The following is a 27,709-nucleotide window of genomic DNA, read 5'->3' as shown; positions in this document are numbered from 1 at the left end:
AACTATCCAAGCATTTATCTAGGATATCAAAGACAACCAGCTCAGCCTTTAAATCAGAACCAAGTTGCTTCACTCTCCACTGGGGGTGGGGGGGGGGACTATTGACAACTGATAAAGCCAATTTCTCAGCTGTCACGCAAATATAATGCAACTTTTATCCACTGTCTGCCAAAATCACACAGTGTGGAATTGCTTACTCATTATCTGCTTAATTTTCGGTATGAAAAAAAATATATTTTAAGGCAAAGGCTCTACTCTTAAGGGCTGGTGGTCTCTAAATCAACAGGAAGAGGGAAATACTATATGGCTATGCTCTGCCTCTATGGTCGGAGACAAAAATGCTCCTAAGTACCAGCTGCTGGAAACCTCAGATGAGGAGAGTGCCTAAATTTGTCTATGCACGTAAATAATCATATGCAAATTCAGTGCAAATTTATGACATGGGCCCATGCCCTGAAGTACCTAGCACTGCCCTTACAGCAAAGAGAACAGGTGGCAGAGTTAAACCACACACAACTGTTCAGTGGGAGTCAGAAGCTCAGAACCAGGAGGGTGGGGCCAAAAGTCAGCCATTAAATCTAAGGGGTTGAGCTGAGGAACACAGCTAGAGTCAGAATAAACCAGAGCTTTGAAAAGCTATCATTGCCGAGGCAAACTTCCCTCCCTCCTGTTGCAGAAAGCCTGTACAGGAAGAATGAATCCAATACTTGGGAACATTCTGTGGTGTGGTGTAGTGGTTAAGAGTGGTAGACTCGTAATCTGGTAAACCGGGTTCGCGTCTCCGCTCCTCCACATGCAGCTGCTGGGTGACCTTGGGCCAGTCACACTTCTCTGAAGTCTCTCAGCCCCACTCACCTCACAGAGTGTTTGGTGTGGGGGGGGGGAGGGAAAGGAGAATGTTAGCCGCTTTGTGACTCCTTAGGGTAGTGATAAAGTGGGATATCAAATCCAAACTCTTCTTCTTCTTCTATTGACTGTGGAGCTCCTGCAGCTTAGCTCTCATAGTTTACCACATTGGTCAGCCATGAACCAAGCTGGTGGCTTTCAGCTTCATCTCTGGTAGCTCCTGATAATAGGGGTTAGCACACAGAGAGCACTACAGAGAAATATTTTTCCTACTGCAGTATAGTGGTGTTTCAGATTGCATGTGCAGACACTCAGGGGCAGCCATGGAATTGACCCCAAAGGAAGCATTTTGAAAGCAATTGCGGCTAACCCTTTATCTGGAGAAGGGAAATGGAATGAAAACTATATCTTGCAACAGGAATTAATATAGCATCAGTAAGACAGAACTTTATCTGCTTTTGTTTAGACATGTAGGTGGCCATGAATCTTTCAGGAGGCTTTTTGCAGAGACTCTAACACAAACAATCTGAGAAAACTACTTGGGCAATGGCTGCACAGGATGTGAGCAAGCCCTAAAGCAGTTCAAGATGAGAGAAAAAGAGAAATAGGTATGTGTGTGTGTGTTCCTCATGAAAACCCGCCTGCATTTCAGTATTTCTCCAAGTATACATATTTTCATATGTCATTTTGTCTGATATACACATTCTGATGAACCAGTTTACTTTAATATAACATGGTTTTCTATGTTGTTTTCACTAATTTATGCACTTTTGTGGACATTTTACCCCAGCATATGCTGCTGCTTCTTTTTTGGCAGGAGAACTGCACTCAATTTTGAAGAAGAGCTAGGTTTTAGTTCTCATACTGTTTTGGTTGTAGCCTAGGTTTGCCTTTAAAAATGAGTTGAATCAAATTTCTCCCCCCACCCCTAGGACTGGAGTTGAATATAATTTCAATATTGCTAATGGGATGTTCTACACCGCATCCAGGGGCAACAGTCTAATTGTGGGGTGCAAGACAACTTACCTGGCACACATAGCTCTGACCCTCCAACAGAAGTATAGAGCCAAGGGGCTTAGGAAGAATAAATAGCCAGGGGGCTGCTGCAGCTTTTCCCAACACCTGCCGCCAGAAGCAGGGGACACACTCTGTAAAATGCAGGGCTGGGAAACATTTGGCCCTCCTGATGTTGCTGGACTACAACTCCCATCATCCCTGATCACTGGCCACACTAGTTGGGGCAGATGGGAATTGGAAATCCAGCAACCTTTGGAGAGCCAAAGGTTCCCCAGCCCTGTTTAATGGTATAGCCGTGTGTGTGTGTGTGTGTGTGTGCGCGCGCGCGCTCATGCTAGGTTCCATTTTAGGTAAAATTATCTGCTTCATGCACTTGCTAGCATTTCTTCCCCTTCCCAACTGTGAAAAGTGTTTACATTTATGTAATAATCCATACCTGAGGCTCATGCTGAGTAAGTGTTATGCTGAGCCTGGCTGATAATGATTAATACGCAGTTTAAGACTCCTTTGGTCCTGCCAGAGGAAGTGCCACTGCGGTTGGGTGAGATGCTAAAACTTTGCTTGTTCTGTTTGTAGAAATAACAGGCAGCTGGCCAGAGTTCACATTGCTACACTACAATGGAAGGCCATGCTCTCATCAGCAATGATTCATGCATAGTATATATTTGGCCACTGTTTTGCACATTTATCCTGAGATCCTATACACCAGGGATGCAGAACTGTGGCCTTCCAGATGTTTCTGGACACATTTATCCCATGGCCCAACATTCCAACCCCATGCTGGTCTTTCATTTAGAGGCAATCCAAGCTGCTTGAGTAGCAGTCAACCCCAAAGGGCAGCTATAGCCATTTGGGGAAGTCCACTCTAACCCTAAGTTTCAAGATACCTTCAGTTACATGTGTACCAAATTCCAGCTTTTTGGTTAGCATGAAACTAGCTTAAGCAGTTTTCAGCTTGGGCATTTTGGAAATAATGGGTTGTATTAAACTTAGTTTTACTCAGAATAGTTCTACCTATTGAAATTAATGAACCTAAGTTATTCATGTCCATTAACATCGCTGGTTCTACTAGCATGGACAGAACTAGCATCAAATGCCACCCAATCTCAAGGATAAGGAACTTGTGTGCCTCTAGTTGTTGCTAGACTTCAACTCCCAATATCCCTGACCACTGGCCATGTTGGCTATTGAGAGTTGGAGGCCAACATGATTGGGAAGGTCACAGGTTCCCCATCTCTGGTACACACACTCACCTAACTGAAATAAGTCCCACTGTACCCAACAGGGCTTACATCTGAGTGTGTGTATATAGGTTTCTGCATTATGGTCTAATCACATGGGCTGCATAACATGGAAGATATGATGAAAGTTGATAGTATCATGATTATTGATTGTTTTATTTATCACCATTGCTAGCCCTTTTCACATGGTCAATAACCACATAGGCTGTAAGCTTGGAGGGTAGGGGAGTTGCACCCACTGCTCCCACATCTAATCACCACACATCTGTAGACTATGACACAGAAACGATGAATGTGTGGACACTGGGGGCAGGAACAGAACATGCAGTCTCCTGGACCTTCTGTGCAATGGTGGCTGATGCCAGTTGGGACTGGCTGAGAGGAAAATGGGAAGATCAATAGCAGGAGGTGCTAAAGCAGGCAGAGCCATTTGTCCCCAGGTTTGTCCCCATGCTCCTTCCTGCTAAGTTATACAAAGCCAAAGCTGTGGGCACACCCACACCACACTTTTCAAGTACATTCAACACACATTTAAAGTACATGGCCTCCTCAAAGAATCCTGGGAACTGTAGTTTGTTAAGGGACCTGGGACATAGGAATCTGTGAATGGGAATCTGCAGTTCCAAGTATTTCTTTGGGAAAAGTTATGTGCTTTAAATGTGCATTGAATGTTCTTTAAATGCATGGTGTGTATCTGCCCTGAGATTGAAGAAAAGGCAGCAAACAGCCAAGACCACTGCCATGACTGATAGTAAGAAGGCAAGTAGGTCAGGGCTGGTTGAAGAAAACTGGATGCTGGTGGAGCAGTGCTTTGGATGCCCTAATGGACCAACCTCCACAGCTTCCAAGTGTTCAGCCCACATGTGAAAAAGGGAACAGAATATGAGTTTTATAGAGTAGCATAGAAAGAAAGATTGTAGGTTGATGTCTAAAGTCTAAATGTTTGCAAGAGAGGGAGGGAGGGAAGGAGGAAGGAAGGAAGGAGGGAGGGAAGGAGAGATGAAATGTAACAATGGTTGAATGTAAGTCAACACATTCAGGGTATGGTCTGAAGGCACACAAGGCCACCAACTTGCCAAAGCCAAGCAGGTCCGAGCCTGCTCAGTGCCTGGATGAATGATCACATGTGCCTTCAAACTTCTTGCATGCCATCTTAGGTTCCATGACTGAAGAAAGATGAGATGCAAACTCGAGGAAATAACATTAAAAACAAATAATCAATATTCAAGTTTCATTCTGGTTGGAAATGGAAAACTAAAGGATTATGCAGTTGGATTTCCTGAATTTTGAGGAGGGCCTTGAAGGACAAAAACGAGGTGGAACCACCAAACTCCTCAGGGAGAGAGTTCCAAGCACAGGGGACAATGAGGTATGCAGTTGCTTAAGGAAGCAGGAGACATTTGACTAGTTGTGAGTGTTAAGGGATCTGAAAGTCATAGGCAAGCATATGAAACAGAAATAAGAAGAGAAAACTGGGATGGTCCATATTTCCCATTAAACCTCTAGCTGTGAACTTTGCTCCTTCAACTCTATTGCTCCTTAGGTAATTCAGTAAGGATCAATCTATGTTACAGGATAATGAAACAGCAAACAGGAGGATTAGTTCCAGACATCTGGTCCATGCCAAGAATAATAGGTCCCCAAGGACTGACTTTCTTCACTGCATCAGGATTCATCAGATGCACAACAGCAATTATATGAAACATAATCATTGAACTTGGCCACGCCATATTGGCTGCTCTTGCTGCCTTGCTGAAACAAAGGCTGCTTGGGGGGGGGGGGGGCTTCTGTGTTGCCACTTCAGGATTTCCCACCCCACCCCAAGAATTTGCACGTGTTTGCTTCAGGTGTCTGTAAAGGAATTTGTTCACAAAGTATAGAAACTGAGAACGAAATTATGTAACCACCAATATTTTACAAAACAAAATAGAGGCGGTGTTATATAACATCCTTATTTTCAAAGGAAGGATCGCATAGAGTTCTTCCCTTCCCACCTGCACTGTGGCACTTTTCTAAAATCTCTTGTTTGTTCTCGTCTTACTTTACAATATCTTGCCTTGCAATGGCTTGGTTTTTTTGTTTTGCTTGTTTTTTTGTTTTGAAAAAGAGGATCTGCTTGAATTGCTTCATGGATGCAAGGATTTTCTGCATTCACCACTGGTCAACAGTGATGGTCCTGTCATTGCAAGAATGCTTTTTTGGGGATGGGGAGTGAGGTGCAGTATTTCAGGTTTTGTAGAATGTGATAAATATGGGCACCAGGCACCCAGCTTCTGTATCCCATGACCAAATGAATGAGATATACATTTGGAGCTGCAGAGGTTGGAGGTGGGCTTCTGAAAAGAGATGCCAACCCACAGCCTTTTGGGAATGCTGTTTAGTGCAGAGTTCTTCAACCTCAAGTCGCCCGATGTTGCTGGAGTACAACTCCCATCATCCCTGACCATTGACTAACACTGGTCTAGTACTGCGACCACTTGGACCACTGCATTTCAGTATGAACAGCTGTCATATCTATGATGGGTGACCTCAGTCTTCACCGGCAATGAAAACAGACTCATGCTCCTTCCAGGCTCTAGGGATTCATAGTAATACATACTTATGCATCTGTCACGCCATAAAACAACAATGAACAAGCCCTGACAATCAGTTAGCTTCATGTTAGAGCACACAGAAGGTCTAAGCTTCAACCCTAACATCTCCAGGTAAGGCTGGAAAAGTCCCATATCTGAAACTCTGGTGACCTACTGCCAGTTGGAGAAGATAATGAACTAGCTGGAAGGTGGCTTCATGGTCCTGGCCTTGAGCTGAGACTAGAAGTAAGAAGAGCCAGCTGAGCACAAGGCTGCTGAACCACCAGCTGCAGAAGTGAACTAGGTCCCTAATGCTGATGGTTCAAAGCTGAAAGATATTGAGCCTGGTGTTCTGGAACATGAAGATCCCAAACCAGGACTCTGGCAGATGCCATATTCCCAGCCTGACTCAGGAGATGAATGGAGGGCATCCTGTATTGCTATGCCTGCCCAACTATGCAGGGAGCTCACTAGGTAGGAATCCAGAGAAAGGTAAATAAAGTCTAATCTTCAGGCCATGGCTGGACCTTTATGAACCACAGTATCCAGACCAAGGGGGTGGAGCTTGGCAAGGAGAAGGAAGAGTAGCAAGTTGCTTGTGTGGAGCTGTCCATGGTGTTGTATTGACCCAATGGATACATGGAACAGTGGGGAAAGGAGGACAGCAAGTGTCAGTCCAGCCTCCTACTTTCTATATAGTTGATTGACATGAACTTTGAGGGGTTTATTTTTAAAACCCCCATACATAAACTTTTCCATTTCCTCAGAGTTTAGGAAGGCGTCCAGGAAGATACTTTAAAAAAAAAAAACAAAAAAACCCCCTCCAATTTCCTTTTGTTCAATGTCTAGCATCAAGTTGTCAGTGCTTACAAAGTCTCTTTTTATAAAAGGCTACAGCTGGAACTTTCAGGGGGAAATGCAACACCATTTATTTCAGGGATAAGGGAAAACGCAGTAGACGTTGCCTAGACTTGGAACACGGCATTCATTCGTCAATACGTATCAATCCTGCTAACAATCATGACTCCAAGCCAGCTTGTAACAGACTTAGTGTGATAAGAGGGAACACAGTACGGATTTCTTGGCTTCTCTCCATCCCATAGTTTCCTAGGCAGGATAAGTTTAAGTGACTTTTGGAAGCACTGCAGTGAGCTGTGAATGATGGATGAAATGAAAAATCTTTGCTCAGTGCACAGAGAGTAGAGGCGACGCTCGCCAAATCCCTTCTCTGCTGTGTCACTTATTATCTAGACACTTGATATGTGTCTTCGTGCGAGACACATCCCCCCGAATCCCCAGCAAGCCCTACCTTTTCAAAAAAAAAAAAAAAAGAGGGAATATTTAAATGTAGTTTTCCCCTCTGATACTTCTGCATCATTTATTAATGCGCTTTCCTTGCTATTCTCTGCCTATTTTGGTGACCTTACTAGCTACAGAGGCATTATGTACACAAGAATCAAACTGTAGGCTACAGTCTGCTTATGGAAAAAGATTAAGAGCACTTGAAAAGTAAGCCAGGAGATGTTTATGAGTTTTCATACCATTACATACACAACAGATCAATAAGACAGTCTGTTCTGCAATGAGTACAATCAGAAACAAATACGAGGATTAATTGTGTGTGAAATCTGGCCCTTTACTTCCACAGAGGTTCCCACTTTTCTACCCCATAGTCTTGGATATCCACATCCATGTTATAGAAAATCTTGGAAATCCCTGGAAATTGGATGTGCATCCTAATGTGAGATTATTTTCAGTAGGATACATATTTCAATGGAGAGCCTCTCCATTGACTTTCCGTGGGATGTGCATCAACATGCAGATTAAAGCATGACTGCTATCCATTACTTCTGGGATGCATGTCAAGGTACACATCTAAATACAGGTGTTGTCACTTGCTTTCACTGGGGTGCATTGCATTTCTAGCTTTTTATCATTTCTTCCTCCCCCACCCCCCCAAAAAGAAAGTCCTTGGGGAAAGCTAGCTAGATAGAACTGTGGTTTCTGGTTAATTTTCACATCAGAAATTGAATCTTCCAAAGTATTATACCATTTTTAATCAGGACTCTGTGCCAATCCACAAAAAATTGAATGTCTGGATTAGCCAACACATAGACATCACTAGAGACAGATATGCCAACCCACAAATAATAATTTTGAACAAAGATACTTTACATATACAGTGGTACCTCAGGTTACAGACGCTTCAGGTTACAGACGCTTCAGGTTACAGACGCTTCAGGTTACAGACTCGACTAACCCAGAAATAGTACCCTGGGTTAAGAACTTTGCTTCAGAATGAGAACAGAAATCGCGTGCCAGCAGCACGGCGGCAGCGGGAGGCCCCATTAGCTAAAGTGGTGCTTCAAGTTAAGAAGTTTCAGGTTAAGAACGGACCTCTGGAACTAAGTTCTTAAACCGAGGTACCACTGTATGGACAACAGTCATCAGATGTTGAGTAAATCAGCAATGGACACACATGTGTGAGCCAGACTTTAGTCTCCTTTCAGAACAAATTGGGGAGGGGAAATGCAAAGAGGCATTTTGTTGGTGAAGCTAAGATTTTTAAAACTAGGGAGCTGATGCCAAAAAGTTAAAACTGTCCAGTGACCCAAGCTATTCTTAGGCACAAACCAAGGGTTTGGCCAGATTTGCTTGTTTCTGCTGCACAAAACAGGTGCACTGAGACCAGAGACATAGCTTTCTGCTGAGCTGTTCGAATTACAGGGGGCATCCACTACAGTTACCCTTGTGTCTCATTCTGATTTGAATCAGGATCTAAATTAGGTTCAAAACAATCAGCGTTAGTGCTGAAAACTGGTGATTTCAATCAAGAATGTAGTGGAAAGAAGTAAAACAAATAAAAATGATAGACTTAGCCAGCTGTTCTATTTCTCCCTTTTTTAATCTCATAATCACCCATTATTGTCTTCTAAAAAGTCAGATGCCTTTGATTTTCTTTTCTTTCCTTTTTTTTAAAAAAAGATACTCTATGATCCCCCCCCCAAAAAAAAACCCCCAACAAAGTATATGTTGTCAACAGTGCCATGTACAGAGGGTAAGGTTCCTGGATCAAAATTTCATAAAATAGGAGGCCCTGTTGCATTTACAGTGCTCAGAAATAAAAGGCATTCACCAATGTCCCATAAAAAGATGTGGTGTTCCACAGTAAGATCTGTTTGTTTTGGAGGGAGGGGAACAGGAGGGAAGGGAAGTGTTTCTTATATCACTACTTTCAGCAGCATTGCTACTACGAGATGTGTGATGTTTACCACCTGCAGGCTTACAGAGCAGAAATAGCAGAACACCTAGAAGCACTTATCATTTACACTTATCATTTGACAACCTAAAGGTGATAACCTGCTATTAGACAAGCTAATCTACAAAAAGAATAATAAAGAGAAGAGAGATAGAAGAATACAAGGTCCTCTCTCACAGATGTGTCTTTAACTTTTGCTCCATCCAGAAAAAAGATGTGTTCTCTAACTATCCATCCATCAGTTGTGCCAGCAAACATTCCTCATAACAGTCTGATATTCAATCCAGGTTAATATCCATTTATTCCTCCCTCTGCTGATGTTTTCCCAATGTTCAGTCCAGGCAGCACAGATTCATTATTTTCCTTCCCATCCAAGAAGTCTAATAGAGATTCCCCAATTTTAATTATAAATAAGTGTCAGCCACAATATTGGTCCAGTCCAACCTCACAACTTCCAGGCTACCCCCCCCCCCCGAATTTATTTGCGGTGTTTATATAATATGACAATATTCCACTTCCATTTCCAGTTGCCATAGTTTTCCATCCTTATCTTTTAGAAAGAAGCTGCTATTATAGCCTATCAGTAATCACTGATCATTTCCTCTTATCACGCCAAACGATTAACTACCAACAAGAGTCAAGCTGGGAGGTGATGATAAGCCAATCACATATTGGCTATCTCTTGTCAAGTGCCTGCTTTCCTCACTACCACCACCCTCTCCAGGTATCAGTTATCATGTAAATTAAGCATGTGGATTCGGGGCACAAATCAACACATCTGTCATCCTAGCATCTCTTTGCAAATGTAGTCATCTATTGAAAAAATAGCATGCCCAGAGAGAATGCTCTTGTCAGTTTCCATACTGTCTACTGCTAATCAAGGCCATTTGGCAATGAGAATACCAGCCCCCACAAGAGATGGCAAAAAGGCAGAAAATAGCCTGGGACATGATACATTTTGGCACCTGAGAAACACAAAATGGGTGCTCCCCCACCAGAGAAGAAGGGGGTGAGTGAATATCTACATCTGGAACAATGGAGGCAATAAAGATCTACGGGAACAAGGAGGGAATCAAATCAAGTGGGAATTAAAGGGGAGCTCCCACCATTTCTTCCCTAGAGTTGGGAGGAGGGATTGGGGGGGTGCCAAAGAGGAGACAGATCCAGCCTCCAGGGAGTGCACCACAGCTGTTGCTGCCACCGTGGAAGCAGTAGCAACAGTAGGTGATGCATTCATAGAACTGTAGAGCTGGAAGGGACCCCAAGAGTCATCTAGTACAACCCCCTGCTATGAAGGAATCTCAGCTAAAGCATCCATGATTACCCAACCTCTGCTTAAAACCCTCCAAGGAAGGAGAGTCCACCACCTTCTGAGGGAGTTTGTTCCACTGTTAAACGGCTCTGGCCGTCAGAAAGTTCTTCCTGGTGTTTAGCCGGAATCTCCTTTATTCTAACTTGAAGTTTGGAGGCCATATCTGCTGTCCCTGTGTCTCTCGCCACCCGAGGCAGCAGCCTCACCTTCCTTCATGGGTGAGTTGGCCCTGCCTGGGCATAAGGTACCCACCAGAATGAAACTGAAAGATGTAAAAAAGTTTGAGTGTATGCTTTGCATAGTATCCAAGCAGCCTGAAAAAAGAATTAAAAAATACATGGGAGTTGTATGCTGTATGGCCTAGGATGACTCCAGGAGTCCAGAAGGATAGGCCTGGGTATCCCCCAGAAGTCTGAACTTCCCTATCCTGATATAGAGCCTAAGGACCAGTAGCATCATCATGTTACTGTTACTGTCCAAACACAAACACAGCAACAAGTCCTGCCTAGAAGCGGGTAGTCCCACCCCTGTATTTGTAGAATCTAAAGCTGAATGAGCAAATTCATTAGAACACCTTATATAAAACATCTCTCTGTTTTTAAGGGCCTAGACCCATCAGTCATGAAAGGGAAGCAGACCTTAGAGGAAAGCTGAAAGTTCCCATCAGAACATCCAATTTCTGGATTAGATATAATGAATGTTTGCCAGGAGTCAGGCGAGGGCTGGGCTGGATAGGCAGACTTATTTACCCAAATCATTTGAATACACTGCAGAAAACCCCGTTCTGTCTCTACATGTCCAATTCGCGAACAGAGAAGAAGGCTGAAATCCACTGAATAAATTACCTGTTGTTAATTAATTATTCACCCAGCTCTAGTCATTGTCTCCGGATCAGTGAACTATAATTTGTAGCTTAATCATGGATGGCTGTAATATATGTAAATTCCGTACCCATAAACTATTCAGCTTGGGCAGTGAAGGATGGAAAATGCTTTGAGTTAGCAGAGAATCGGAGGAAGCTTGAGCAGTAAAGCATGCAGCAACATTTGCGAGCCACATAATTGGAGTCCCTTGAAGTAAACTGTTTGGCTGGAGCGCTGCTAAAATTAAACTGATATTTATTTACATGCTGGCCAAATAGATCTCTATTGGAGGGGGAAGCAAAATGAGGGTCAGTACTTTACAAGGATTCCCCCCAAAGCCACAATGGACATCTATGAACTTTGCATATAGAGATGCACCTCTCTGCCCACAGTTCCTGTCCATGCCCAACATCAGCACATGGCATTAGCACAAAGCTGTTAGCACACAGTGCTCCAGCATTGCCCCCAAGCCCTCTGTTTTGCACTGAGCAGGTAGGAATGGTTTAATCTGTCAATCCTGGTTTCTTTCAGTTTCTCATTTTTCCAGTCTTATGTTCCGTTCTCTATTTTTCTAGATAAGTATGCAAGTCCTCATGAAATTTCATCAACATTTAGTACAGATTGCTCCCAATACACACACTTTTGCCTAAAGTGCACATTTTTTTGCAAAGCAATGTTCCCCAATAGAATCCATTTCTTTGCATGTTATTTTCACTAACATGTGCATTTTTATGAACATTTTGCCCTAGTTATGCATATGCATTTTTTGCACATTACTTGGCTGGAAAACTGCAGAGCAAAATTTGGAGAAGTGCAGATGCTGAAAGGTGGCTATGTTTCAGTTCGTGTATTTGTTACAGGAAGTGTGACTTTGGGTAGGTTTCCTGCTCAGAGCTTTTTGGAAGTATTTATCAGTATGTAAATGTTTCTAAATAAATGAATCAAGTTTCCATCCCATCACTATGTTCAAGCAATACTGCCAGCTCTAATTTCTTACAGTGCTCTGGCTGCATTGCTCTGGTGCAGGGTGGTGGACCTCAGGCCCAGGCCCTCTCTGTCTGGCCCTCAAGAAAATCTCTTTAGGCTGCACACCTATTCAGTCATACCCCTCACCTGACTTCCTTGACATCCTCCTTGAGTGTTTTTGTTTGGCTGGAATGCGCCCTTGAACTCTGATAATGCCTCTCACCTTCCTGGATGGAGGATAGAGAAGGGCATATGGATTTGTGTCAACTGCTGCTGACTAAAATTGAAGCTAGGCCATAGGGCAGCCATTTTGTGACTGGCACCCACAGCACTTTCTCAGAATTCCAAATGTGCCAATTCTGGTTGACAATCCTTGCGCTACACAAAGTGCCAATGTAGATTACCATTTAAGCGCATTGATGCCCTCGCTGTATGGTAAAACTGACAGGGTGGCAAAGATGACCAAGTTACCCAAGTTAGATCACCTGCTGGCAGCACCCAACCATGTGACTTTTCTGCCTGAGGAACCCAACACCATATTGTTATACTCTAGGGGAATTTAATTAACACTTTCTCATTATTAATGCTCTATTGTTGCCCTATTGAAACCAATTAGGAAATCCCATTCCCCCCCTCCCTTCCACTCTCATAAAAAGAAGCCCATTAAGCTAATCTAGATGCCCTAATCTTTGATAGCCAACTGTGGGGAAAGTAGCATGATGCACGATCTTGACCTTTACCAATACTGTATATTTTGATTGGCTGCCTGTTCTGCCACTTCTCGTCCATTTAGCAAAGCTGTAAACAAGGGAAAATGCTGAATGGCACAGCCTAGCAAATTGCAGAATGTTGAAAAGGTCAAAATAGCACAGCAGAATGTTACTATCCTGTAATTTACAGAGTATATGAGCCATTCACATTCTAATAACTCATTCTCATGACAAGCCCAGCAAAAAGACCATAAAAGTCACAGTGTGAATCCATTTCAAAAGTTGGATCTTTTCTTTTCTTTTTTTTTCTAATAAGGGTGAGAATGGGATGCAAACTTAACCCAGTTTTAATTTCTGTTCCTCCCTCTGGCACCTAAATGCAAACCTCCACCCCACCCGCAGCAATGCCTCATAAAAACGAATGTTGGCAAGTTCTCAAAGCCTAACCATGAGCAAGAAATACATTTCAGCCGATATCATTTTCTATTTGTTGTTTTCTGAAAACAGGCTGAATTGCAAATCATTCAAGTGCATTCATTAATGTAAAACAGAAAACCTATTGCGTTGGCAATGGGAAAACTTTTCCACGAATAGACTTCTCTTCCCTCCGCCCCCATAATCAAGTTAAGTCTGCCAGTTTTCTGGGAGCTTCCCAGGGACCTGTGTGTGCTAACCTTTAAATGACTTCAGGCAGAAAGGATACATGTTTCTCACCATCATTGACACCACTGGTTCTATACAATAGGGGCTGTGATACTGATATAACCACATTCCACGTACTACTTCAAAATTGTGGGGGGGAAAGACAAGCATTTCTCAGTAGCAATATACCACGGATTGAGTGTGGGATTAGAAGGGCCTTTAGTCTGATGACCCAGCAAAGCTCAACTGCCACAATGGGGGCTTACCAGGCCTATGCAGAGCTTGTTCGAGGCCCAGGGTGGGAGTCTTGCTATAATAAAGTTATAAACACAAACAGAAAAAGCAGGCAGTCCCTAATGGGAGCCCTGACCAAATTGGCCCTCCAAAGCCTGAGACAAGTGCATGCAGCTGCGCCACCTCTCCTGGCCTGCTGCTTGCTTTTGGATTTTGAAGTTTTGTCTCATTGATATACACATTTTTGTAATCAGGGTCTCCTAATGTCATGCAGCATTATGTGGATTTTCATGCAGACTTCCCCTCAATATATGCATTTTCTGATTGGAGACTTGCACTGCAGTTTTGAAGGATGCTTGTGTATCAGTTCATGTACTATTTTGGGAGGTGTGAAGACAGGTATGTTCACACTGAAATGCAAACTGAAGCAATTTCCCCCTCTCAGTTCTGCAGAGCTCCCTTGTTTGCCAGGAAGGGAGCTTGTTCCAAGTTTTTCCACCTGGCAGAAGAAGGTGCCCTTCTTTATGGGAAAACCCAGTCAACGAATGTCAGATGTCCTGACCTGGGAAGCATGGCTACATGAATCTGGAACTGTTGAGGGAGAAGCAATAGGTGGATATTCTAGAGAAATACAAGGGGTAGGGACCTTGAGGAATCATTCTCTGGGGCTGTGCCCCAGTCAGAGGAGAACCACCTGTCACCACCAGCATCAATAATCATCATCATTACCCATTTGATTAAAGTGACATACATGGTTCTCCCTTTCTCCATATTATCCTCACAACAACCATATGAGGTAGGTTAGACTCAAGGGCAGTAACTGGCCCAAAGTCGTATTAATGGCTGAGTGAGGATTTGAACCCTCATTTCCCTATAGTCCAACACTCTAACCCAGCCTTTCTCAACCTTGGGTTCCCAGATGTTGTTGGACTACAGCTCCCATGATCCCTGACAACTGGTCCTGCTAGCTAGCGATGTCGGGGACCCAAGGTTGAGAAAGGCTGTTCTAACCACTACACATGCAAGTTCTCTTAGTATAGAGAACTTGCACTACAGCCCTGTACCCTGAAAGAAGGTAGTGGTGAAATCACAGTTTTCTGTGAACAGGTTGGGACCAATAAACTGGTCTATAAGTGCTCCTGAGTGTTACTGGAATAAATATATTCAGTGCTTTTTTCGGGGGGGGGGCGCAGGTGTATGCATACCCCTAAATATTTTGTGAATCTAAGTTTGGTCTCATTGATGGGCCATATTTCAATATGAGTAGGAAAATGAGAGTACCCCCTAAACATTTTTTTTAAGAAAAAAGCACTGAATATATTTAATTGTTAGCAAACCCCATAGTCCTCTTTGAAGTGTGACAATAGATATTGGGGAGTTTAAGGTACCCTCCTTCTGGGTTACCTTTGATCTGAGCCAACAGAGCTGTTTTTACATTTTTAGTGGGAACAAATACTAATGAATTGGTAAGAGCAGGATTGATCCCAATGCTGCTACACTCAGCAATGAATTTTCCCTGGCTCCAACTAGGTTCCAAAGGAAATCTTTCACGTCCTTATCAAAGTGTTGGAGAGCCCAGCCATGTCCATAATGGAATCAGATCTTTAGGACTGAAAGCTTTGAGCAAATCAATCAAGGCTGATGCTTTGATTTAAGCACACTTTAAGGAACTTTCCAAATGAATAATGGACTATCTAAATATTTTATCTATAGGAAAATGGCTTGGGGAAGTTTGCAGAATTGTCCTTATATTGGAAATTCTTTTATTTTTTAAAATTAGTTTACGTTTTTAGCATTAAGTTTTCTGATATGTTTTTATCTATAGGAAAATGGCTTGGGGAAGTTTGCAGAATTGTTCTTATATTGAAAATTCTTTTATTTTTTTTAATTAGTTTACATTTTTAGAGTTAAGTTTTCTGATATGTTTTGCAGGAAGTCATTAATAAATGGAACAAATGGGTGAATAAAATTCTGGGAATTGCTCAGTATGTCAGACCAAATGCTGATCAATGAAACAAAGGCTGAATTTTTAAAAACCGCAATCCTAAGAATGTGAAAGTGTTAACAAATGCAGAAGAGAAGGATGTTTACTTCAGATAAGACTAAGACGCTTTGCAAAGTAAAATAAGTTCAAATGGTACATAGAGGAATGCTCTTTTAATCAATCAAATTTATCATCAAAAGTGATGGCAGTGGCAATAAAATCATAGACAAGACTAAACAAAAACAAAAACCCACAAATGTAGTGAATGAAAAGCAGAAGAACAGGTGAAATGGTTGGGCAGAAGCCACCAGGAACAGAAAAGCTGTTCCAGTGGCAAAGCATCTTCTTTTCACATGGAAGATTCCAGGTCCAATCCCCAGCATCCCCAGGAAGGGCTGGGAGACATCTCTGCCTAAAACCCAGGTGAGCTGCTGGGCAGTCATTGTGCTCAGCACTGAGCTATATGGACCAATGGCCTGATGGTATAAAGCCACTCATTGTCTTAGGTTAGCTCAAGCATAGGAGAAATGGAAAGGGGAGTTTAGCTTGTACACAGAGTGTTGCCAAGGCTGGTTGGTTGGCATCCGTCTGTCTCGGGAGTCAATGGAAGAGTGCATCTTTGCTGGGTCCCCAACCACTGGTAGATTTTGTCCTTTGAGACTGATTGGGCATACAAAGGAGTCCAGTGGTAAGTAGAGCCAGAGCCAATGACAGGCAGAGCCAATTTGAGTTTGTCTCCATCATCCTCCCTGCTGAATTTTTGAAGAGTTAGCTGACAGCCAGTGCTACCCTCTGAACTGATTATAAATACAGGTGGAAAGCAGACTGAGATTGGTGGGGCAATGCCCCATTTACTCTAATAAATCTGCCTCAACTGGCCCCAACAACTGCCCACAGTTGCCACCTGTTGAGAAGTCTGCCTAGTAATACTTTTCATATTGTTACACCCACTGGATGGAGCACCCTGACAACCACACATCTGTTAATACTCTTTCCTGTCTTACCAAGGCAAAATGAGTTTGCAGTAATGTGTCTATTGTCAAAGGACTATGTGATCTTTCTAAAATAACTGTGAGACAGAACTTATGAATGTGAGATTGGCTGTCCTCTTGGGATTAACTTATTGTCTGCCTTAGCATGGCAAAAGGAAATTAATATGATTTGGAGAATCTTCTTCATTTTGTAGCTCTTTTGAAATCTTATTCTAAATTTTGAGCACCGTATAATGGGAGCTGGAAAGCAACTCCAGCTTTCAGTTTCTGTCTCAGTTTGACAGGATTGTTTTGATCTTTGTCATCATATAAAGGAATGGAAGAAAATGCTTCTTAGTAAGAACAAAGCCAACTTTAGGTATTATCTGAAGTCTAGAGACTGCAATTAGGTCAGATAACTAGTTGGACTTACTGAAGAGCCTGCTTAGATTCCATTTATTTTGTATGTTCCTTGTTCCAAGTACAGCAGCAGGGATCATTCTGTTCCTAACTCAAGAGTTACTTCTGTTAGTGTTGAAGCCTACCAAGAGGAAGACGGGCGGAGGTGTTGCTTAGCAACCTAACAGAGTGACATGATGTTAGCTGAGGTAGGGTGTGCCCTGATTGGTTGTGTCATTCTGAGGGAGTTTTATGCAACAGAGCACTAGGGGGTTCAGCCTCCTCCTGGGCTACATCGCTCCCTGGGGCTGCTTCACATCCTCAAGGGCTGCCCACTTTTGCCTTGTTACCCACCAACTTTGGCCCCTGGTCTCACCCAACCCCAGTATGTGACCCGTGGAATGTTGGGTTGGGAAAAGTTCCCATCTCCTGTCATTAACTCCACTGTGCATTGTATGAAGAAGCCCATTCTTTTGTCTGTCCTGGTTCTCCTGCAAAATATTTTCATTAGATGACTTACTTACTAGTGATATGGGAGAGAAAGGAAAACCCATCTTTCTCTCTCTCCACTTTTTCCATAACTGAATAATTGTCTATCATGCCCCTACCCTGAGTACTGTTAAGAATACATAATTTTACATGCATGTTTGCTCCATGCACAGTAAGAACTGGCTGTTGCATGTGCCATTTCAGACATCTGTGACACCATCCATCATCTTCTCCAAGGACCCACAGGCCCGTTGTCTTAAATAGCCAGTTAGCAGAGTTCCTTGACACTACGCAAACCCATTTTCTGCAGCTGTTGTGGCAATAAATTCCACCCTTATAAACGAGAGCACTGCAAATTGACTTGCATGTAGTAACGCCGGCAATAAACTTTTCTGGCTTTATTCATTTTCTCCAGACTGTTATCCCCCCCAAAATGCAACTTACCCAGCTGGACATCTATCATGCTCGTCTGGTTCTCCATAGGGTACATAGGCTGAGGAGGCCTCTTAGTGACTAAGGCTAGAAGAGAAAAATGAGACAAAAGAGGGATGAAGAAAACTTCAGACAAATGGCAGAATAAGGAAAACAGCTGTCACAAATGGCTGCATTTTTGTAGTCTTGGTGCAACAAACATTTATTATATTTATTGTTTTGGTAGTGTCAGACTGCAGCAGGAATATAGGGACATAGAAATCTGCCTCATGCTGAGTCAGACCATTGGTCTACCCAGCTTAGTATTTCTGACACTGCCTGGCAGTTGCTCCCCAGGATTTCAGATAGGAGCTTCTCCTAACCCTGCCCAGAGATGCTGCCAATTGAAGCTGAGACCTTTGGCATGGGAAGTAGATGCCCAACCACTGAGCTATGGCCCTTCCCCCTAAATAAGCCCATGTGGGCAGCTAAGATTGGACAAATCTGTTAATTTAACTTCTTCAAGTTTCTATTTTTTTAATCTTAAATTCAGTTCTTCACATTTGTGCAACAATTTGCTTTTAAAAAAAATCCTCATGAAAATTTACCAGCAGTTTAGTGCAATTTTCCCCCAATTGTATTTCTGTATAACAACAACAACAACACCTTTATTGTCATTCTACAACCTGTGTACAATGAAATTAAACGAGCCTCCCTCCCCCCCCAACACTCAATCTCTTATCGAACAACACACCACCTCGCAAGTCAATTTTACTATGTTATTTTCTGTTCAAGAGCCTAACAACCCACAGATAGAAGCTATTTTTTAGCCTGTTGGTACGGCTGATTATACTTCTATATCTCCTGCCTGAGGGTAGAAGATTAAAGAGGTGATGGCTGGGGTGTGAGTCATCCATGAGAATTTTTCTCGCTCTCCTAAGGCAATGATCCCTTGCAATGTCATCTAGTGGATTCAAGGGACAACCCATATCATGTGCTGTATTCACCACCCTCTGTAGAGTTTAGAATGGCATATACTCCCCCCCTCAAGCAATTTCCCCATATAAAGCATTTTGCTATTTTGTATACCCTTCAGCCCAAGTTCTCCTCTTCCCTTACTATCTCCTTCCATCTGCTTCCATCATTTCTAAATGGCCTCGGCCCAGTATACCTGAAGGAGTGTCTCCACCCCCATTGCTCAGCCCGGACACTGAGGTCCTCCTCTGAGGTTCTTCTGCTGGTTCCCTCACTGCGAGAAGCAAAGTTACAGGGAATCAGGCAGAGGGCCTTCTCGGTAGTGGCACCCTCCCTGTGGAACGCCCTCCCATCAGATGTCAAGGAGATAAAGAACTACATAACTTTTAGAAGACACCTGAAGGCAGCCCTGTATTGGGAAGTTTTTAATGTTTGACGTTTTACTATGTTTTCACATAATAAGCTGCCCAGAGTAGCTGGGGGGACCCGGCCAGATGGGTGTATTACTATTACAATTATTACACCTTCTCAAAACTCCTTTCCTTCCCCCATTTTTTCTGGTCTCCCCACTTCCTTGCTCTCTGTCTCCCTAGGAGCCAATCAGCCTGAAGGGATGAAATGGGAACATAAAGATAGCCTGCTGGATCAGGCCAATGGTCCATCTAGTGCTGCATGTGGAGGAGCGGAGACGCGAACCCGGTTCACCAGATTACAAGACTACCACTCTTAACCACTACATCATGCTGGCTCTCATATGACTGCAGGAGCCCTCTGCCCTCCTGTGGTTTCCAACAGCTGGTATTCAGAAGCTTTGCTGCCTCCAGCTGTGGGGGTAGAGCATAGTCATCATGGCTAGTAGCCATTGATAGCCCTCTCCTTTAGATATTTGTCTAAATCTTCTTTTAAAGCCATCCAAGTTTTAAAGCCATTAAAGACTGCCTCCTGGGGAAACTAGTTCCATAGTTTAACTATGTGCTGCATGGAGAAATACTTTCTTTTATCTGACATAAATCTTCCAACATTCAACTTCATTGGATGTTCATGAGTTCTAGTGTTATGAGAGAGGGAGAAAAACTTTCCATTTTCTCCATGCCATGTATAATTCCATAAATGTCTATCTTGCCTCCTCTTGCTTGCCTTTTCTCTAAATTAAAGGGAAGGTATTTGGCTAGCATAGATACCTGCTTCCAAAAACAGTTAAGAGATCAACCCCTGCTGAATAACAGTGCCTTTACAGGGTTTCAAAGAGGCTGCATTGCCAGTCCTACCTGGAGATGCCACTGATAAGCATTCTGTGCAATCTCTGCCCAAAGCCCCTACCTGAACCCAGAAAATTCAAGGGGCAGATCTAGACCCTTGGAATTATAATCACCTCACCAAGCTAAGGTGCAGACCTATAGAAGCTCTACCTTCCCCAATCCACTTCTAATAAAATAACATTCCAGTATTCAAAGCAGACTTTCAGAGCAGATTTTCAGTTACCGGTATCTCCTTCCCTACATACAAGCAGGATACATTCAAATGAAAAGTTCTGTTTACCCAGGCAGAATAATCATGAGTGGATCTCCTAAGACTTATGTTGCTTACACGTACAATTTTATTAGAGCAAAATGGGAAATTCCATTTGTAAGAATGGAATTGGCGCAAGGCACCTCATTCCAAACTCAAAAGTGACAGTGGGCCCCTAGGAAACATCCAGCCCACTGAAACAATTAAATTACTTTTGGAATAGCTGAGGAGCAGAAAGTTGATGGCAGGAACCTAATAATCAATTTCTTTTGCTAATGCACTCAGGACCTCTGAATGCTATTAGAGAAAGAAGGAAGAGCTGTCATTGCTACCTAATCATATATGGTGCTATCTCTGTTGAGAATTTTCGATACTAAGGGCTAATTTATGCGACTTAAAATTGGCTCTGGCCACACAGAGAGTTCAATCTAGGGCACAATTCAAGATACTGGTAAATGATTTTAAAGCCCTGAATGGCTTAGGACCAGCACTGCCAACTCCCATATCAACTTGGCTGCTCCCTAAGATCTGATGCAGAGACCCTGCTCTGTGTCCCACCTACAGTGGGAGCAACAATGGGTAGCAAGAGTTTGCTTTCCCCACTCCTCTCTCCTAATCCTTTTTCCCTTTGTGCTGTGCCTTTTAGACTGAAAGCCTGAGCTCAAGGCCTGACTTATTATTTAAAGTTTGGATGAGGAGTAGGGTGAAAATAGGGGGGAATCCTTCAATCTAGTATAAAATGAAGGAGCTTAGGAGATAGAAGTACCTGGACAAATCTGTCAATTTTGGCTCTCAGAGTTTCTTATGCCCCCCCCCCCCCATCTTATATTCCATTCTCTAATTTTCCAGAACAATTTACAATTCTTTTTTTAAAAAAAATCCTCAGGAAAATTCATCAGCATTTGGGGGGCAAATTTCTCCTAATAAATGCATTTTTGTATGTAGTTTTGACTAATATACTTTTTTTTTTTTTTGCAATTGATTTGTGAGTTGCCATGCCCACCAGTTGAAGCTGGACCACAGGGTGGGAGCTATAAAGGTTCCCCACTTTGGATTATCGTGTAAGGTTTCACAAAGTCTAGGAGTCGGTGGGTTGATAAAGGGGTGAGGTTTGCTGTAGGTGGTAAGCAACACAAGCAGAAACAAAACATGCATGTACATATATATGTGTGTGGGTATATCTTTGTGTGCATGTGTGTGTGCATTCATTTGATATTGCTTGAATTTCACTTCCCCTTACACAATCATTCTTCTCCTGAAAACTTGGGGCATAAAAGTCAAGTACCTTTGAACCAGAAGTGCATAAGATTATGTATAACCTAATAGCAACCATTTTATCTAAAGCAAACTCTTCAGGAGAAATCTTTTGCTGTTTGGTTTTGGCTGACTGCAAAGATTCTATGTGTACTTATTTTCCTTTCTTGAGCACTTGAAGCTGGGGTATGACTTACTGCTAAAGGCATGGTGTTTCGCACCCTCCCCTGTAATTTTTCCCACCCTCCCCTGTAATTTTTGTACAGCTTTTCCCTTTTGCAGGAACTCTTGGAGAAGAGGCAATCTGCAACATGGTGAAACAGTAGGGTGCTATTGTGAAAGGACAGCAGAAGACACAAGGACCATTGACATCCATCCTAAAGAACGTAATGAGCTGTCATTCTGCAATGGGCAGAAAGGGCCGTTATCCCTCATTTTGATATCGAGGTCCTGACCTACGCTAGAAAGTCTCGAATCCTAGTATGCTCCATTCTGAAGAAAAGTAGCTCCATTAAAAGACTGAACTCGTACATGAAGTAGCTCCAGAACCTGCTGCTGTGTATATATATGCCTGTGTGAATGAACCCTTAAGAGTTATAAACCTCAGACTTGGGATACTCTCTTTAGGCAAAGGCAGTGGTGGCTGTGGTTACTGGGACTGGTGGGGTAGAAGGCAGGGAGACCAACAGCAGGATTTAGCCGGAGCCAATGGCAGACAGGGCCACCCTCTCACTGGCTGTAAGGAAAGCAAGCAGGTAGGTGGGGGGCTGGCTGAGGGCAGACTGAGGTTGATAGGGCAGTAGCCCATTCACCCTAATGGAGCAGCCTCCACTGGCTACAGGACACATGGACAAGGTCTGAAGGTCTAGGAGGGAATGAGATCTTGGGCAGGTGAAGCCCTGTTGCTCATACCAGCCAGGATCTGTGTATCTGGGATCTGAGTTCCTCAAAGGGCCACCTTCCCACATATGTGACGACAGAACATTGCACGCAACATCTAAGGCAGAATATCCGCTAATAGATATAACACAGGTTCTCTGCCTCACCTTCTCAACAGGACTTGCAACGGGGTGTGAAACTGGAGAAATAGTGAAAGGGGAAAGGGTTAACCCAGCACTGCTATTATGACCCAATCTCTCTCCCTTCCTACACAGAATTGCTTTGGGGAAAATAGTCAGGAGATTGAAGGTGGAATTCAAAACTGGTCCTACTCTGAGCAAACCCAATGAAATGAATGAACATGATTAATTTAGGTTCACTGATTTCAGTGGATCAGAGTAGGGCTGAGTTGGCTACAAACCCTCCCCCATTCTTGTAATCTAACTTGGCACTGAGAAACTTTAGCTAAGGGTGGGAAAAAAAAGCAGCCCATAAGGTAAGTGGGTGGTTTTCATTGGGTACATGGGAAAGGGTCAATTCCATCCCTGGACACCCCAGTCCACACTAAAACCAAAGCCTGATACATTAAGTGCATATCGTGCATTTACTATATTGCCAACTTTGGTCCTTTGCAGTAGATTCTTCGTAAGATTTGACCTCAACTGGAAGTTCAAAGTCAGTGCTCCTTGCACTATCCTTAGTGGCTACTACATGGTTTAATGAGATTTCCATGGCTGATATAGCCAGTCTGCACTCTGCTGGCTCCTATTTGCCATGATATGGTAATATAATCAGATGACGAGGGCGGGGTGGGGGCAGGAGAGAGAAAATGTATCACCCTAAAGGAGAGGAAAGATTTGCATAACATCTGCATATCCAACTCCTACATATAGATGCAAATTTACCATTACCATATTTTAAATAGATTACATCTTGTTACAGTGGGAAAGCCAATGCCCAGGTGGCTTGCATACCTGCAAAAGTTGCTGCCCAGGTGTTGAAGATGGGCAACTTCAAGGTCCCTTTCTTAGGGTTCCTTATCTTTGAACTGGACTTGGACCTGGCAGCAATGGAGGCCAGTCCATTGAGGTGGATGGGGCAACAACCTCAGTCTGTGTTCAGCCAGCCCCCACCCGCCTGCCTTATTTTAATCCATTTCAAGGCATGGTACTGACTGTCAGACTCTTCATCCTTAAGTCTTGGTGTTGCTTTTATAGAACTCAGCGGGGAGGGTAATAGACAAAACTAGAATTGCCTGACATTGGTTCTGGCTCCACCTATTCCTGGCCTCTCTGCCTCCCCATTAGCCCCAAATGGTTACCAGCCACTGCTGCTGGACAGCCCTTCAAAAAGAGAACACTTTTGAACAGAGAACTGCCTCTGACAGCCCTCTCTAAGGAAGGATGTGGGCATTTCTCCCTATCAGTAACTGGCCACAAATGGCTGTTTGTTGCTGAACAAATGAGTGTTCTTCCTTAGGTCTCCCCTTTTACCTCTCCAAACTTAGATATGAGGTAGTATCACAGGGCAGTGTGATTGTTGTGTTTTCTTTTTGGTGCAACTGTCAGGCCTGGGTACAGTGAAGTGAGAGAATTTGACAAAATGGAGGTCTACACTTGAATACGGTGGCACGAGGGGAAGGGAAGAGCAACCGCTTAGCAGGCGGAAGATCCCATGTTAGATTACTGACAGCTCTGGGCAGTGCTGCCCCCTGTCTGAAACCCTGAACAACATTGTTCAAAACATATTTGAAACCTGACAGCCCGGTTAGGATCCTGGGTAAGCCCAAAACAGCTTTCAGGGGTTGTAAATCCCCCCCCCCCCAGACTCAGGAGATGAGTTATTAATTATACCCTTTTAACACTTCTTAAAGGTAAAGGGTAAAGGGACCCCTGACCATTAGGTCCAGTTGTGACTGACTCTGGGGTTGCGATGCTCATCTCACTCTATAGGCCGAGGGAGCCAGCATGGTCATGGGGCCAGCATGACTAAGCCGCTTCTGGAGAACCAGAGCAGCGCACAGAAACGCCATTTACCTTCCCGCCGGAGTGGTACCTATTTATCTACTTGCACTTTGACGTGCTTTTGAACTGCTAGGTGGGCAGGAGCTGGGGCTGTGCAACGGGAGCTCACCTCATCACGGGGATTCGAACCACTGACCTTCTGATCGGCAAGTACTAGGCTCAGTGGTTTAACCCACAGTGCCACCCACATCCCTTTAACACTCCTTATTTGCCAAAATGACACAGGCATTTAATTTTGGAAGGAATCCTTTTGTGTCCACTTCAAGCTTGGCCTATGGATGTCTTATTGCTACTCTGCTGGCAGAGCAAAAAACCTCAAAGGTTTTCTGGTTTTATTTTTTAAAAAAAGAAAAAGAAGTAGGGGGGAAACTCCTAAACTGGTATTTGTCTGCTCCCTTAAGAAACATCTATTATTTAGCAGGAATGCACAACAGCAGTTTCCGTAATTCTCTGCATAACTTCATAGAATAAACTGGTCCCAGTTTTCTGCACCTATTGACAGGGGCAACTAAAAGTCCGTACGGTTAAAATATGTGGGGAGGCTTTGATAAACTAGAAGTTATTATATTGTTTTCCCCCTGGTTCTTTTTTTTTAAAAAAAAATCATTCCCCACAAGCAATTTAGAGAAGTCAATTAAGAGCAGGCTACACAGAAGCCCCATCATTAAACAAGCGACTACTCCTGGTGCTCACGAGGACCCAAAGGAGGAAACGCATTAGGTATCACTATAAAATGATGTGGAAATATTATTTCTCTATCTGCAATTCAGATGAATAGCAGGTGACAACCTCCACCCCCTCAGAGCAATTGCAGTAATGCTGGGACTATTAAAAGAATTGTAGACCTATTTCCCAAATGCAAAAAAAACATGCAGAGGCAAAGAGACCTGCCTTTTGCCAGGCAGAACATGGCAAATATTAAAGAGGATGTGTGTGTTCATTTTAAGATTGTTAATCCACTGCTACCATTTCCATTTTACTTCCCTCCCCCCCCCCAAAAAAATCACCAAAATGGCCTCCTCCAAACCTTGAACAACTCGCAGTCCCACCTGTACCCTTATATCCCAGGTTGATACCACATCATCCGGAGGGCTGCTGCTAGACACAACCTGTGGAACAGAGATTGGGCAGATACCCTTCCTTTTCACCTTTACGTGAAATACTTCATTATGCCAACAGCTCATATGGAGCTGCTTAATTTTTATTTATTTATTTTAAAAATTTTTGGAGTGCCAAGCCATTTTAATAACTGTTTTTTATTTACTGTGTTTTATACTCTGGGTGTTGGGGATGCGGGTGGCGCTGTGGGTTAAACCACAGAGCCTAGGACTTGCCGATCAGAAGGTCGACGGTTCGAATCCCCGCGATGGGGTGAGCTCCCGTTGCTCAGTCCCTGCTCCTGCCAACCTAGCACTTCGAAAGTACGTCAAAGTGCAAGTAGATAAATAGGTACCACTCTGGCGGGAAGGTAAACGACGTTTCCGTGCGCTGCTCTGGTTCGCCAGAAGCGGCTTACTCATGCTGGCCACATGACCTGGAAGCTGTACGCCGGCTCCCTTGGCCAGTAAAGCGAGATGAGCACCGCAACCCCAGAGTCAGCCATGACTGGCCCTAATGGTCAGGGGTCCCTTTACCTTTATACTCTGGGTGATGTACGGATAGTTTTATAAATAGATACATATTATTTCAATAGTGCTTGACTGGAAATGCCCGATTCCCTCCCTTCATTAGTATGGAGACAATACATAGAGTATAGTGAAATATGGATCATGATATCTCACTTAGAAGGGAAAAAACACACACAAGATGAATCCCACCCTTCTATAGTCTCTTAAATTTAGCATCATTTTCGTTTTGCTTTCAACTATTTTCTTGGGGGAAACTGTACAGCAGAGTTTATCTGGCAGCAAAATCCAAAGACAGCTATCAGGAGACCCAAATGCATTTTCTGGCTCTGGAAATGAATTAGTGGTGGATGTTTGCCAAAAAATGTCAAGCTTTCTCAGTTGGCCCAGTAGTGATATGATTGAGCCAGAAAAATAGATATAAATATTAGGCAAGGAAGGAGTTGCATGGTCCTGTTGAGTACATAACATTTGTAGGCTTGGGACTCTGAAAACCGCTTTGCTATACACGGCCTGCTGGAATTCACACTGATCTCTTTAGGCATTTTAAACATTGCTTTCATGAACGGCATAAAACACTTTCAGGGAGCAAGTGGTCACTGAACCAAACAGATACGTGAAATAAGTAACCCATGGCTGAATGAATTCAGAGACTATTTTCAAGGTTGGAAATAGCACACAAAGGTTAGCTGTTTCGTCCTAACAGCTTATGAGGGGGCTTTATCTTTGTGCTGATTGGTAATGGTGGATCAGATTCCCTAAAAGGCAATTTAGCTGCCGTTATTGATCTTCTGCAACGTGCTGTCTCTGGGGGGTAATGGGCATACTTATGGTGTCCTTCAAACAAAGGTGGGGGGGGACACCTGTGGAACTTAAGGTGTTGTTGGACCCTAAGTCAAAAGACCATGGCTAGTAATTATTCCTAGAGCTACAGCCACCTTTTGCCATATGCTGAAGAGGCACCTCATTCCCCTGCCCTATGACAGTTAAGGTATTTTGTTTTGTAAGATCCCACATCTTGCTGAATTTACAGTGCTGCGTTCCATGACTTGCTCTGTAATAATTGTAATGGATAGAATTGCACTATGACAAACATTCCATCTGAGCATGTATTGCAGCTTGTCAGGCAGAACAATCCCATCTTTCATCCCCTTGCATGATGTTCTGGGGATTCTACCAACACCTTCCCACAGCCAATTTTGGGAGCATTGGGGGAGGAGAGGATTGGGGGTGTGAGAAAGCTTCATTACACAAGTAGAAACCCTTTCACAAGGTTTCCATCAATGGGGCTCATTAGATGAACCCACCCAATGGTTTTATTGGTTTAAAATGCACATATTCTGTTGTGGTAACTCTCCATAGGTGTTTCTGCTGAAGCGGTGGTAAGAAATATTATACAGTGGTACATCGGGTTAAGAACTTAATTCATTCTTGAGATCTGTTCTTAATCTGAAACTGTTCTTAACCTGAGGTACCACTTTAGCTAATGGGGCCTCCCACTGCTGCTGCACTGCCGCCACACGATT

The 27,709-nt window shown here is 43.3% G+C and overlaps 1 protein-coding gene across 5 annotated transcripts in view; it reads right to left on the bottom strand.

Moving 5' to 3' along the window:
- Positions 1 to 27,709, bottom strand: part of IL1RAPL2 (interleukin 1 receptor accessory protein like 2) — a 492,821-nt gene that overhangs the window by 95,506 nt on the left and 369,606 nt on the right. For all 5 annotated transcript variants that reach the window (XM_080991115.1, XM_080991116.1, XM_080991114.1 and 2 more), the window contains one exon: positions 17,951 to 18,025. In XM_080991115.1, the coding sequence (XP_080847241.1) occupies positions 17,951 to 18,025 (75 nt within the window). The remainder of the gene's footprint in view (positions 1 to 17,950; positions 18,026 to 27,709) is intronic.

The sequence above is a fragment of the Podarcis pityusensis genome, assembly GCF_964106645.2.
Source record: "Podarcis pityusensis genome assembly, chromosome: Z".
Lineage (NCBI taxonomy): Eukaryota > Metazoa > Chordata > Lepidosauria > Squamata > Lacertidae > Podarcis > Podarcis pityusensis.
This window is presented reverse-complemented; position numbering and strand designations above follow the sequence as displayed.